Source organism: Paraphaeosphaeria sporulosa (genome assembly GCF_001642045.1).
Source record: "Paraphaeosphaeria sporulosa strain AP3s5-JAC2a unplaced genomic scaffold CC84scaffold_16, whole genome shotgun sequence".
In the NCBI taxonomy this organism is placed as follows: Eukaryota; Fungi; Ascomycota; class Dothideomycetes; order Pleosporales; family Didymosphaeriaceae; genus Paraphaeosphaeria; species Paraphaeosphaeria sporulosa.
The window spans coordinates 588236-600232 of NW_017253375.1; the positions used below are offsets into that span (position 1 = coordinate 588236).

At 55.4% G+C, this 11997-nt stretch overlaps 7 protein-coding genes across 7 annotated transcripts; 3 read left to right on the forward strand and 4 right to left on the reverse strand.

Moving 5' to 3' along the window:
• Positions 1–56: 56 nt before the first annotated feature.
• On the reverse strand, positions 57–609 carry CC84DRAFT_1223387 (uncharacterized protein; the record flags this gene model as incomplete). The annotated part of the gene is made up of 2 exons (XM_018183481.1): positions 57–452; positions 505–609. 2 exons carry the CDS (start codon positions 607–609, stop codon positions 57–59), a joined length of 501 nt encoding a protein of 166 aa, XP_018029470.1.
• Positions 610–973: 364 nt separating this feature from the next.
• On the forward strand, positions 974–1910 carry CC84DRAFT_1233650 (uncharacterized protein; the record flags this gene model as incomplete). Its single annotated transcript, XM_018183792.1, has 1 exon — positions 974–1910. One exon carries the CDS (start codon positions 974–976, stop codon positions 1502–1504), a length of 531 nt encoding a protein of 176 aa, XP_018029471.1. The 3' UTR covers positions 1505–1910.
• Positions 1911–4681: 2771 nt separating this feature from the next.
• CC84DRAFT_1181819 (uncharacterized protein) lies at positions 4682–5287 on the forward strand (the record flags this gene model as incomplete). Its single annotated transcript, XM_018180572.1, has 1 exon — positions 4682–5287. One exon carries the CDS (start codon positions 4682–4684, stop codon positions 5285–5287), a length of 606 nt encoding a protein of 201 aa, XP_018029472.1.
• A 786-nt stretch (positions 5288–6073) lies between these two features.
• On the reverse strand, positions 6074–6913 carry CC84DRAFT_1264647 (uncharacterized protein). Its single transcript, XM_018185326.1, has 2 exons — positions 6556–6913; positions 6074–6442 (listed from the first exon to the last, which is right to left on the reverse strand). Exons 1-2 carry the CDS (start codon positions 6778–6780, stop codon positions 6116–6118), a joined length of 552 nt encoding a protein of 183 aa, XP_018029473.1. The 5' UTR covers positions 6781–6913; the 3' UTR covers positions 6074–6115.
• Positions 6914–7041: 128 nt separating this feature from the next.
• Positions 7042–8456, reverse strand: CC84DRAFT_1210538 (uncharacterized protein). Its single transcript, XM_018182295.1, has 2 exons — positions 7831–8456; positions 7042–7780 (listed from the first exon to the last, which is right to left on the reverse strand). Exons 1-2 carry the CDS (start codon positions 8336–8338, stop codon positions 7530–7532), a joined length of 759 nt encoding a protein of 252 aa, XP_018029474.1. The 5' UTR covers positions 8339–8456; the 3' UTR covers positions 7042–7529.
• A 106-nt stretch (positions 8457–8562) lies between these two features.
• CC84DRAFT_1200301 (uncharacterized protein) lies at positions 8563–10601 on the forward strand. Its single transcript, XM_018181656.1, has one exon. The coding sequence runs from the start codon at positions 8680–8682 to the stop codon at positions 10357–10359; it is 1680 nt and encodes a 559-aa protein (XP_018029475.1). The 5' UTR covers positions 8563–8679; the 3' UTR covers positions 10360–10601.
• Positions 10602–11146: 545 nt separating this feature from the next.
• On the reverse strand, positions 11147–11939 carry CC84DRAFT_1210539 (uncharacterized protein). Its single transcript, XM_018182296.1, has 2 exons — positions 11842–11939; positions 11147–11751 (listed from the first exon to the last, which is right to left on the reverse strand). The coding sequence occupies exon 2, from the start codon at positions 11718–11720 to the stop codon at positions 11229–11231; it is 492 nt and encodes a 163-aa protein (XP_018029476.1). The 5' UTR covers positions 11721–11751; positions 11842–11939; the 3' UTR covers positions 11147–11228.
• Between the last annotated feature and the right edge of the window lie 58 nt (positions 11940–11997).

The window sequence follows — 11997 nt, forward strand, 5'->3', positions numbered from 1 at the left end:
AACCATGGTAAGGTGAAGATGTGAAGTGAAGAGACGCGTCAGTGGCCGAACCGCATTTATGCGAGGAAGGCGAAGAGACCCGCGAAGAGAGCACCCATGGAGACGTAGGTAGTGGCGGCACCGCTGCCAGCACCCTGGGTGGGCTGAGGAGATCCAGAGGAGGACTCGCCAGCGGGGGCGGAGGTGGAGGGAGCACCGGTTGGAAGGACAGTGCCGTTGGTGTAGACAGCACCAGATGAGATGGGGTACGGGGCAGAGGAAGCTCCGGTACCAGCGGGGACGGAAGGAGCCACGGGGGTGTTGTAAGCAGACGAGGGCTTAACAGGAGCCGGCGCGCTGGAGGGCACGACAGACGGCAGCGGCACAGGGGTCACCGAGGGGAGAACCTCAGTGGCGGCCGGAGCCGAGGGGACCTCGTAAGAGCCAGCAGGAGCGCTGGTAGCAGGGGGAGCCTGTTGTTCGTTAGTGGTGAGTCCAAGCACCAGGCAACGGACGGGAGCTTACCTGGATCTGACCGTCGGAGATCTGGGTGATGGGCTGGACGTCCTGGGGGAGGGCCTGGGCGCCAATGGCGACGGCGGCGAAGATGGCGGAGGTAGAGAAACGCATCTTGGCTGTGTGGTGTTGCGGTGGTGATGAATATGAGTTGATGATAGAGCTGTTGTTGAGAGGCAGCGAGTGGGCACCGGGCGTCGACGTGAGCGAAGGACTGCGAGTCTGGTTCAATTTCTGGCTTGCGGTGTGGAAGGGACGGGTTCAGGTGTGGCAGCAGCGAGGCAGCTCCTAAATACCAGGCGCGAGGCTGGAGGGAAGGCGCGACCGCCGCACGGGCCCACCTGGACCCACACGCACCTGCCGCTTGAAACGACAAGGCTTGTGCCAAGGCAGCCAGGACAAACCTTGGAACCGCCCGCCAGCCGCTTGTTTTGCGGCCGTTGAGCCAGCTCCATTGCGCCGCTGTCACTGCCATGGCATGGCTGCAACTGTGACGCAGCCGGCTCCCAATAGCGCAGCTCCATGCCTTCCCAATACTGCACCTGCAGCCGCCCGCGACGACCACGCAGCAGACAGTGATTGCGCGCCCGTGAGAGGCGGTGCTGGCCGTGCGCTGCCAGGCCTGCACATCGCTATCAAGCTCCCACCCACATCCACAGCGGGCGCCACTCTGCGCTACGAGCGCCCTACGTCAGTCCGTCGAGGCACCAGGGGTACGGGCGCCCACAGCCCAATGGCGGGCACCGTGTGGATCGCCATTGCCATCGCCATCGGACTTTCACTCCAGCGCCTCCCCGCCGCTGGAGCCCTGCCCGCCTCTTGCCAGCCTCGGGACCGTTGGCGACGCGCATCCAGCCGACCTGCGGCGAAAATGCATCGCCGCCACCAGCCCCTGCTAAACATAGCCAGCATGCAACATCGCCGACGCGTTGGGGACCGCCTCCCTCACCATGTCAAACTTTTCAAGCCTGCTGCCCTATACCGCAAGATCACCCCATCCGTCCCCTGAGTGACGTCGACGTCAATACCGGCTCGCTTCCCTTGCTCAACCAAACGGGGAACCGTCCCGCCCTGGGTCGACTGCAATCATGACCTGCCTGTTGCCCTGGCTGCGAGCTCGATCGCGATTCGTCCTTGCGCCTGGCCCAGCAGCCACCCGCATTTGACTGCTATTATCCGCTATTTTTCGCTGCAGATTGCGAATTGATTGATTTGTGCGCTGCCGGCCGCATGTCGTGTCACTGCTCCACACGCGATCGGAAGGAGCGTAGCTGTGCCTACACCTTCCCTTCTCGCGCGCCGACTGCTCCAAGCAGCTGTCTGGCGTCGTTGGCGTAGCGATATTGCTCGCGCATCTCGGACTGAAACCTCCTGAGGTTTGACGTCTCGAGCCAGTGGCGTTCTTGTGCAGCATTGCGAAACCGGACGTCTCTGGCTGCTTGGCCTGGTTAACACGCGTCGGCTGAAAGATGGGTGCTTCGCTCAAGTCTTCCCACGACTTCTTCCGTACCGCACGGCCTATTCTCCGGTCCCAGATTGATTAGACGCCTCTTCCCGACCCCAGGTGCGGCTCACGGTTTTCCCATGGGCCACCCTCAACAATGCATATGGTCGTGTCGTCTCTACCAATTTTGCAAATGCTGCAAACGTTCATGCCTGTATTATCGGAACGGCACCATAGAATGATTCGCGGTACAGCATATGTGGGGGAGCCTCCCCGCATGTAAAATGATGCTTTTCATGACCATGCTCGCAAGTCTGGTCCGTCCTTACGAACGCAGAGACTGAAGTATGTCATACAGCCGCTTAGAGCCAAGGACAGGTCACTGTTTGCTTCTTGCTTCTCGAGCGATTTCCTTACAGACGACGTCCTGTCCTTGCTCAACAACTCTGCTCCAGCAGATTTTTTTTGTCCTACTACTTTCAGAACCTGCTTGTAGTATGGTTCTACAGGAGGATGCGAAAGTTTGGACGGGACCCATGGAGGCGGTAATCTAGGGTCTTTGTGTTGCAGAGAAGTCCGGTTCATCCTTCTTTGCATTGCGACACGAAAGATGTCCATGCGCGATCCGCTGACGAAGATTCAATAGTTTCGAGATGCTTACTATGTGTTCACTTTCAAAGTCAGTGCGAATGGTAATGTCCGGTGTGCGCCGGGCGTACGCAAATGTGAGGTTTCGTTGCGGGCGGGGAGGCCGGTAGACTATTGAGGAATAGCTCTACCGATCTGCGTCCTGGGTGACATGCGATTAGTGAGAGTTCTTGCAGGCTCACACGACTTTCTTGGTCGTCAAGTTCTGCTTTACCACCGCATGCTACAGTCGTCCTGTCCAATGTTTCAGCACTGCTATGTCTTCGCCATCGTTTAAATTTCATCCTCACTACTTGCAGATGATGCGTGTCACGGGCAGCACTCATACTCATCGGAGGGCCAACATCGCGCATAGAAAGTTCTCTGCTTCTTGGGACTGTTCCAAGAAACAAAAACGTCTCTCTTATGCGTCTAAAAACTTGAAGTGCGCCCTTGGGACAACACGTTGCATGAAGAATATTATGCTGGTGCTGGGTAGCGTGATTGGCACGATTTTGGTACGGCGACTTACTCATACTATCCAACGTGCAAGTCTTTTAGACACATGCACTGGGCAATACGTAGGCCGGCCGTGGATGTGACTTGCATCCCAGTACTGTATCTTTCCACCCTTCGGAGTTATAGCCGTGATCTTCACACTACTCTGGTTCCTCTAGGGGAACTCAAAGATCCTCGTACAACACTCATGTGTGTAATCATCCTTGAGTGTGACCACATGGGAGGGAGAGGGACGAGTGTATTTCAAATCTGGAATTAGGTACTCATGCGTGTTTCAAAAGCCTACGTCCAGACGATACATGGTACGGAAGCCCAGGGAGACTTCGACTGCGGCGTCTGACATTGTCCGGGGCCAGCAGACATGTGTCGCCATGCTGAGGTTGCATTGACACTGGCATTATATCGAAGATATCGTATGCAATCTTTACATGAGAACTCTAAAATATCTCGGGGGTGGATTGCACGTGGTTTGCTTGGTCGGAGCCATGGCAGGTTGATGGTTTCTGATCAATGATGCGCATCGTCATTAGCAGGCTTCGTGGAAGAGCAGGTCAAGATGAAGAGATGAGATAGCTTAGGACATAAATAACCCAGACTCTCTTGTCCTACTTGGGTGGAGTCTAAAAGCGAGAGTAGGACAAAAGATGGATAAAAGGAACCATGGGAGTCTCCCAGCATGAAGTCTCCCCGTCAAATTGCATCCCCGACTACATCATGGGGAACGTTTGGAGTTACTCGGGTAACGAGCTTACAGTCCTCTTCGAACATCGTGATGAGTGATCGTCATCATCACAGGCTAGCGTTTCTGCGCATTGAGATGGCGCAGGTATATAAATAAATGCCCAAGACTTTCTTCCTCACACTACCAAGTTCTTCATTAGAGACTAAAAATATGGATCTCTGTAAACTCATGAGCCTAAAACCCACATCAAGAGAACTTGGGGCAACACACAGGTATCGTTAAAAACGACCGCAAGCCGACGCTATGTGGCAGAAAACCGTGATGGCGATCTTAAGGCAGCTAGCAAAAGAAGACATGTTTGGTGCTCATCATCTCCATACATCGAGCAATGCGTGCGATATGAGACGGCGCAGATGTTTGAAACCGCCCCCGAGCGCCAGCTTGTCTTCACAATTCCGCGCGGCCTAAGCCGTGGTCTAAGATCCAATCCCCAACTCCTTCCAGATTCAAAGACCTGGACCATGTCTCGCGCCGGCCCTTCGGTTTCTCTTATCCCAAACAACACGCTGCAGTGGCGAACACCACACCGCCGATAGCAGCCTAGTACTAAATATAGCAGGACAATTCTCGCGTCTCAGCGTCGAATCGACTTCGTATCTCCTTTGAACACTCGCCAAAAACGAACAGAAGACCCCCCCCCCCCCAAATTGGGATCTGTTACATTGTTCAGGCGACTTACTGCATTGTGTTTTACGAGGCTTCAAGAACGAACCCAGGCCTATAAGTACCTCCGCACTTTCAAGCGTTCAAAGCTGTAATCTCACTGGACAACAAACACATCCGCTCAAGAGCATTTGCCATCGCTACAATTCCTCGCATATACACAGCATTGCCATCTTGTTCCCATAATCACAATGATACCCGGCACCCAAGGCATCCGCGCCGCGCACCCGAAAACTTTCTTCTTTGCCCCCTTCCCCGACACACAGTTCGACCCGCATGCAGCCGCAGCACGCCCACAACACACGTATTACTGCGGTATCCGCCTGCGCGACAGACCGAGGGCAGACAGTAAGTACGACGTCCGCGCGATCTATCCTGCATCCCATCCCCTTTGTAAGCCTCCCACCGAGAACAAAGCGCTAGCCAAAGTGGCTGAGCTGAGTATCGATGACTACTTCCTGAAGGCTCAGGTACCGGAGGACGATGGATTTTTGAAGCCGCTCTGGGAGAAGGCAAATAAGAAGAAGAGTGGGTGGGAGGCTAGGGGGTCAGATGAGGAGACTTCCCCGTCCCCCTCTATATTTAACTTCCAAGCCATCTCCATACTCCTCTTCCTCGTACTAACCCTCTTCGGAATGTTCGGGTCCTCTTCAAGCTCGCTGCCCTGCCCCCTTCCGCTCACCGGAACGCTCAACTACGCCCTGCTGTGCGCGGCGTACACGCTCTTCCCGCCGACGCTGTGGGTGCGCGATGGCGTGCTGCAGGTCTCGCTGCGTGCGGGATGGTATGGAAGGTAGAAGACGTTCTGGTGTTGCGTCGTGGTGGGTGTGATGGTGTTTGACTGGGTGCGAAGTACAGGTAGAAGGGGAGAGAGCGGTGTGGTAGTCTCTCGGGGCGAGACAGCGAAGGTGGGTGGAGGGAAGGTGCAGGTGAGTGTTTTGTAGGCGGTATAGGTTTCGTAGCATCAGCGCAGTTTGCAGCGTTCTATTGGCATAGTAGCATCTTAATGAAATCTTTCCTCTTGATTTGGAGAACAATCATCTCCGCGTGAAGACTGCAGTCGTGCGCCCTCTAATCAGTAGCTACTTGTCGAGCGAGAATAATCTAGAACTTACTTTTCCAGCCCGAAGCGCGACAGCTGTGACTTACGTACTAATACCATATTCGTTATCAAATGAGAAAAACACGTCAAAGACGTGATTCGAACCGCCTCATCGTCTGGTGTCTTCAAGTAAAAGGGAAACAGGGTAAAAACTAAAAGCCACTTCGAAGCCCGGCTCAAAGAAATCAGAAATTTAATTTTTTGTTTGATTTCGTGAAAATATTCAGGACAGAATTATACATATAGAGAGGTGAAGTGTTAACGTCGAGGGAGAACGATTGAGCGGGCGGCTGGGTGGAGTGTAGTGAACGACGCCGTACGTACTTGACAGATGTTTTTCTTGAGTATGGGTTTCAGGTGGCCATCTCCCGGCATCAGCGTAATATATGGTATCGTATTGGACTACTTCTTATAACATGCATTTGACCTATTCGTACAGGTATCCATCCTTGTGGAAACCTCGCTCGCGCCCGCTTAGCCTCTCAATATCGCACAATCAGTCTTCCCAAACCTCTCCGCAACCCTACACCCCACCATTTGGGTACCCTCCTTGGTCCACAGGATTCGCCGGTCCACCCGTCTGACCCAGCGCGCCACCCATGCTCGCACCCGCCTGCCTCTGTGACTTCATCTGGTCCCTCGCCTCCTGCTGCTCCGCCTTCTTCCTGTCCAGGTCGCTCGCGAAGTCCTGTTCCTTGCCTGCGCCGCCCGCGCCGAAAGTGTTGTTGTTGGCAACGGCGGCAGCGATGTCGCCTTCGCCTGGTGCCGCCATCTGCGCGCCATCGAGCTCGTTGTGCCGGCCTACATCTTCTTCGGTGAGACCCTTGGCTTCCTCGCCTGGGGGTGCGCCCTGCGGGGAGGGTCAGTCATAGTCCGCAAGTACGGTGTGCAAATTCAGATCGAGAGGATATGTTGTTGTTCTGCGAGTGCTCGACGCCCGATACCTGTCCCTTGTTCACTTACATGTATGCCTCCACCGGGCGCCTTCGCCTGGCCTTCAGTTCCCGACGCGACTTGCTCGTTAGGTACGCGCCTGTCTACGGGCTCCGAATTGTCGAGGGCAATGGAGCGAGCATTGGAGTCTGTCTGGATTTGCTCGGCGGGCTCTTTGGTTGCGGCGTTGCCGGGGGTCGTGTAGGCCTGGTTGAGGCTGGGCTGGGACGGGCCTGTGGGTTCGAGCGCGGACATGTTGGATTATAGATGATTACAGTATTGATTTGGGGTTCGGGTGTAGGAAGTGGTGTTGCTTGAAGACTGCAGGGAGAATGGGATTGTTGTTGCGGATTAGTTTTGTGCATGGGAATTTGGAGAATGATGACGTAGGCGGGGTTTGAGGAGCTATCAGTGACGCCCCGCCGAGCTACAAACGTGCACGTAGGCCGCGGCGTCTATCTTTTACTGTTGCATTCGGGTAATGTGGGTAGCGAGTGGGGGTGGTTTCGATTTTACTCCTGTCCAGTTTACGTAAGGCTGTCGATGACACGTTGTTTAGTGACAGGACCAACCTGAAGATTGCATGCGTGCACTCAAGCTTGAATCGCTTGGACATTTTTCAATTTGGAATTCACTGTATGCCCAAGAGTACAGCAAATGTGACTTTGGGATAGCAGTTTCTTTGACTGTACTCGAACGGTCGATTGCTGCCAGTCCAGGAGTCGTCTTTCACGAACGCTGCTTCGACTGACTGCGTAAGATAAGGACGACAAGACGTGACCTAACGCGTCTCGCCGTGGTACCACTCAAGTGACGCCCGAATTAAGGATGCTCCGCAATGCCAAGTAGATGGCACCTACTACTGCAGCGACGTTTTTTTCGGATGAACACGATCCAAATCCAAGTTCAAATTCAAATCCGCCCAAGCCAACTAGAACTCCATATGCGCCATCCCATGACCTCGTAACGCCTTCGCTATGCTGGCAGGATTCGAGCGCAAGGCGCTATAGCTCCATGGCGATGTCCTGCGAGTTTTCCCGAGAATCGATCGCATCGGATAAGTCTTCCATTTCGACGTTTTCACGCGGTGTGACGGTGGCTTTGGCTGCCCTCTCCCGGACTTTGTGACACCATTCTTCTATGGATTCTTCTGCGCCTCCCTCGATCTTAATGGGGCGGAGCTCAGCTGGTTTGCCGATAAGGGTGCCTTGGTATCGTGAGTCGACGCCAGTCTTGCTGTGCTTCTTCATGAGCGCTGGAGGGAACATTAGCCTTGCGTCTTCAACATGCCATTGTCCAACATACTGGTGAGGTAGTCCTCCATCTCCTGTGTGTCTCGTTCCTCTTGCGCGGTAAGCGCTGTGGTGGGCGCATCCTTTTGCTTCAGTGTGCCCGCTATCCTCATGATGTCCTCGTTCTGCTTCCCTTGCACCCAGTCAATGAAGGCCGTGACATCAGCCGTGTCCTGGCGATCACGCCTCCTCTCCTCCTCTGCGCGCGCGCCGGCATCTTCATATTCCTCGAGGGGCTTGCGCAGAATCTCTTTCCAGACCTCTTCCGCCGTGGTCAGCGTCGGGACGAGGAGGCCGCAGTCCTGCATGGCCATGCGCACGTCGGTGACATCGGGTTCCAGGTCATTGTGGTTTGAATACGCGTTGTAGGCGGTTCGAGATGCGAGGAGGGTGAGGTAGCGCGCGGTGAGATCGACGACCGTGTCGACGACGGAGGGCTTTGCGCCGTTGAAGCCAGCGGCGCGCAATATGTCGAGCACCGCCGGCCGCAGGAGGGCGAGGTAGACGTCGTTGGTGGACATGGCGGCGCGCGTGGAGGCTGCCGGGCAGTGTGCAGAGGTCCAGTGTGTCGTCACGGGTTACCGGGGCAGCAGGCGGCGCATCGTGTGCGGCCGTCTTCGGTTTGCGCAGGTGTGCAGGTCGCGTCGGCGGCAGGAGCTCTGGTCCTTCACTTTTGGTGGCGCCTGCCAAGACCGTCTCCTCCGCATCTGCAGGGCTCCCGCCGCAAGACAGCCAACGCTCCTTCACTCAGAGCACGCCTCGCCCCGCCCCTTCTTCAGCAGCCAGCCACGCAGATGCGGTGCGCCCCCGCTGCCAGACCGCCGCCGTTGCCGCCTTCCCACCCACCGAGGACGCGCCCGTCATGAAGCTCAAGCTCAAGACCAGCTCCCAGGCCGCCGATGGCGCGCCTGCCGATGCGCCTTTGCCCGCACCCGGCGCTGGACCCAAGCTCGCTCTGAAATTCAAGCCCGTGGCCGCCCCCGCTGGCGACTCTGCCGACGGCCCTGGCGACGCGCCCAAACAGAAGCGCAAGTACACAAAGAAGCCCAAGTTGGACGAGAATGGTCAGCCATTGCCCGCGTCAAGGCCAGGCCCCAAGCCCAAGAAGCGCGCGCTCGAGGACGGGGAGGAGCGCGACCCCTCGAAGCGCAAAGTCAAGCCTACCATGAAGAGCCTGTCATCTGCCTACGTGGACGAGAGCGACGAAGACGACGAGGTTGCGCCAGCCCGCGCCCCCGTGGCGCTAACGCAAGCTGCGCGGGCAAACTCCATCAAGATCTCGTTGAAAAAGAACACCACCGGCGCAGGGCGCCCGCCGGCGGCAATCCTCAAAGTCAAAGGTCACGGGAGGCCACCCATGCGACCGCCGGGTGTGGGATATGACAGCGAAGCAGAAGAGGCCGAACGGGACCCCGCCATCGAGAACCAGTTCGTGTTACGGATGGTGCCTGGTCCAGACAATGACCTGCTGCGGAAAGCCATCGAGGAGAAGACCATTGGCAAGAGCATCAGCAATGGGGGACCGGGCGTGCAATTCCGCTTCTTCGACCGCGAAGGTCGCAAGGCCATGGTCACAATCCAAGGTCGTCACTATGCTGCTACTATGGTGGAGCTGCCCTGCGTCATCGAGTCGCTCAAGAGTTGGAACAAAAAGGACTGGGTAAAATCCGCAGACGTGTGCCAGATGCTACTCGTTCTTGGCCGCGTGCAGAGCGAAGAAGAGGCTAAGAAATACACACGTCCCCGGGAGATTGAGCCAGACTCGCACCGATATCCCCATGGTCTCACCCCGCCCATGCGGTGGGTGCGTAAGCGCCGCTTCCGGCCCCGCAAGTCGTATCTCGACGTGGAGCGCATCGAAACCTCCGTCGAAGAATTGCTCGCTCTCGACGAAGGCGCCGAAGATGTTCAATTTGGACAGATTGACAGCGATGACGAATCTTCTGAAGCAGAATCCGACAATGAAGACGCTCAGGGCGAAGATGAGGACATGCCCGACGCCGACTATGCAGAAACGCCGATGGAGCTAGCTGATGAGGCTGAACTCATGGCAATGTTCCACGATGAACTCGAAGGCGATCAAATTGAGGTCGAAGCCAATGGTGACGTGAATGTAGATGATCTCTTCAACGGAAACAACGAGATCGAAGTAGAAACTCCCGTAACGGCTGGCGCCCGCGAGGTCGCGATGCATGCGCTTTCCCAGAATGGCAACATCGTCATAGAGCCCGGTAGTGCAGCATCCACCCCAGCAGCTGCCACATCGCCTGACGATGACGACGAGGATGACGACGACGACGATGATGACGATGACGACGAGGACGACCCCGAGGCCGCAGAAAGGCAACGTGAGCGAGAAGAAATTCTGGAACAAATTCGCCTCCTCGACACTGCGATTCAGCAAAATATCACGCAGAGGGATGCGACGAACAACATGCTGTTCAAGAAGAGAGTGATCAGCCGGCTCGACGGACTCATCGGTGACAGGAGAGTCAAGCTTGGCCGACTCGGGATCAGTGAAGAGGAATGGACAGGTGAGTAGCCCTTCGCAGCCACCAGCCCCTGGGGCTTGTAGGATGGAGCTGCTCTGTTGGAAGTAGCAAACAATTGCGAGCGCCCAAAATTGGCACTGGGAGTGGTACGAGCCAGCGTGGTGTTTTGGTGTTAAATGCAGCATTTTATGGCGTTGATTGGGGGAATACGTCCCAGCGGGTGATATTTCGTCCCACACCTCACATGCACTGTATAACAGGCTTGCGCAGTATCCATAACATAAAATCTAATCAACTGTTCTTACGTTGATAATTCCGATCGTTCTTTCCTGCTGTGGCCACACTGGCGCAACAATTGGTCACTTTCCAGATGTGCATGCCAACGTATTTACGACCTCTGGTCTGACACTGTTCATACGCAAGAGCGCGAGAACGAGGAAGACCCTTAGAGCGCACAAAATGCTGCTTACGCTTCTGGAAGGTCACTTCCCGAGCCACCTGACCGTCCTAATGCTCAAAAGCCATTGTGTAATCCTAATCGGAGGAGCAATCGGCATCACTGACATTCTTCCTTTATAAAGCACCATAAAAAATGAGAAAGGGATTATTCTGAGGGCGAGGCTGGATGTAGTGGCTTTGATAAGGTGGGAGGTGAATAGGGGGCTACACGAAGATTGTGGTTGTTGCGTGCAGGCCGGTTGACATGTGTGATCGGATGGAGGATGTTATTGCGTAAATTGGGAGGGAAAAGGCGGGAGATGTGAGACTGAGGTAGAGTTCAGTGTGCTTTCGTGGTGAGCTGGAATATGATTGGGCCTGCAGGAGCTCTGGCTCGCACAATGGTGAGAGTAGGAAAGGTTGAAACGTAGCCTGGGAGGCATGTAATAAAAACATATGGAGAGAGAAAGAATCAGCTGACCTAGGCCGGTATTTCGGCATTCGACCACCATGTCCTGCCAACAGCGGCTAGCTCTTTCTCCATCCATCCCTTCAAGCCCTGATACAACACCTCATAATCGCCTTTGCTATACGCTTCCGTAGTAACCCACCAGTTCGCATCCACGTCGTAGCCGCCCAGTTCTTCTGTCCACTTCGTTTTCATGCCAAATGGATATAAGTAGAAGCAGCCGACGTATTCGCCCTGGGTGTTCCTGATGGCATACGCAAAGGAACTGTTGTCTCGTGCTTCTTGTGCATGCCATTTCAAATCGTGTAGGTTCTCGTCTAACGTCAGTTCGGTGGCTGGCCAGGAGCCACCCCGAGTACGCCGGATGAGGTCCCGGCTGGAGTTGACTGCGACTAGGTCTTCTTGCACGTCTTCCTCGTTTAGTATAGTGGCCGTCAGATGTTTGTACTGTAACCGGGCAGGGGCTTGCCAGCCCGATGGTACGGATAGTTTTCTGTTTTCCATAATGCGGATGCTGCGTGAGGAGGAACTTCAGCTGGAAATCCTCGTCAAAATAGCTTTCCCCCAGTACTGTGTAGCCACATTCATCACGTATGGGTGGAGCTCATGCTTGAATGTAACTTACTGTGGGCTTTTGGCAGTCGATGATACGTGATTCTTGGAATCTAACGGGTCCGTCTTTAGCCGTTGGCCGGTTCGTAAGTACGGGTAGTTGAATTGGTGATTCCAAGAGCGCCAAGAGGGATGCGATGAGGCAGCCATGTCATGTGATGACGCGGTG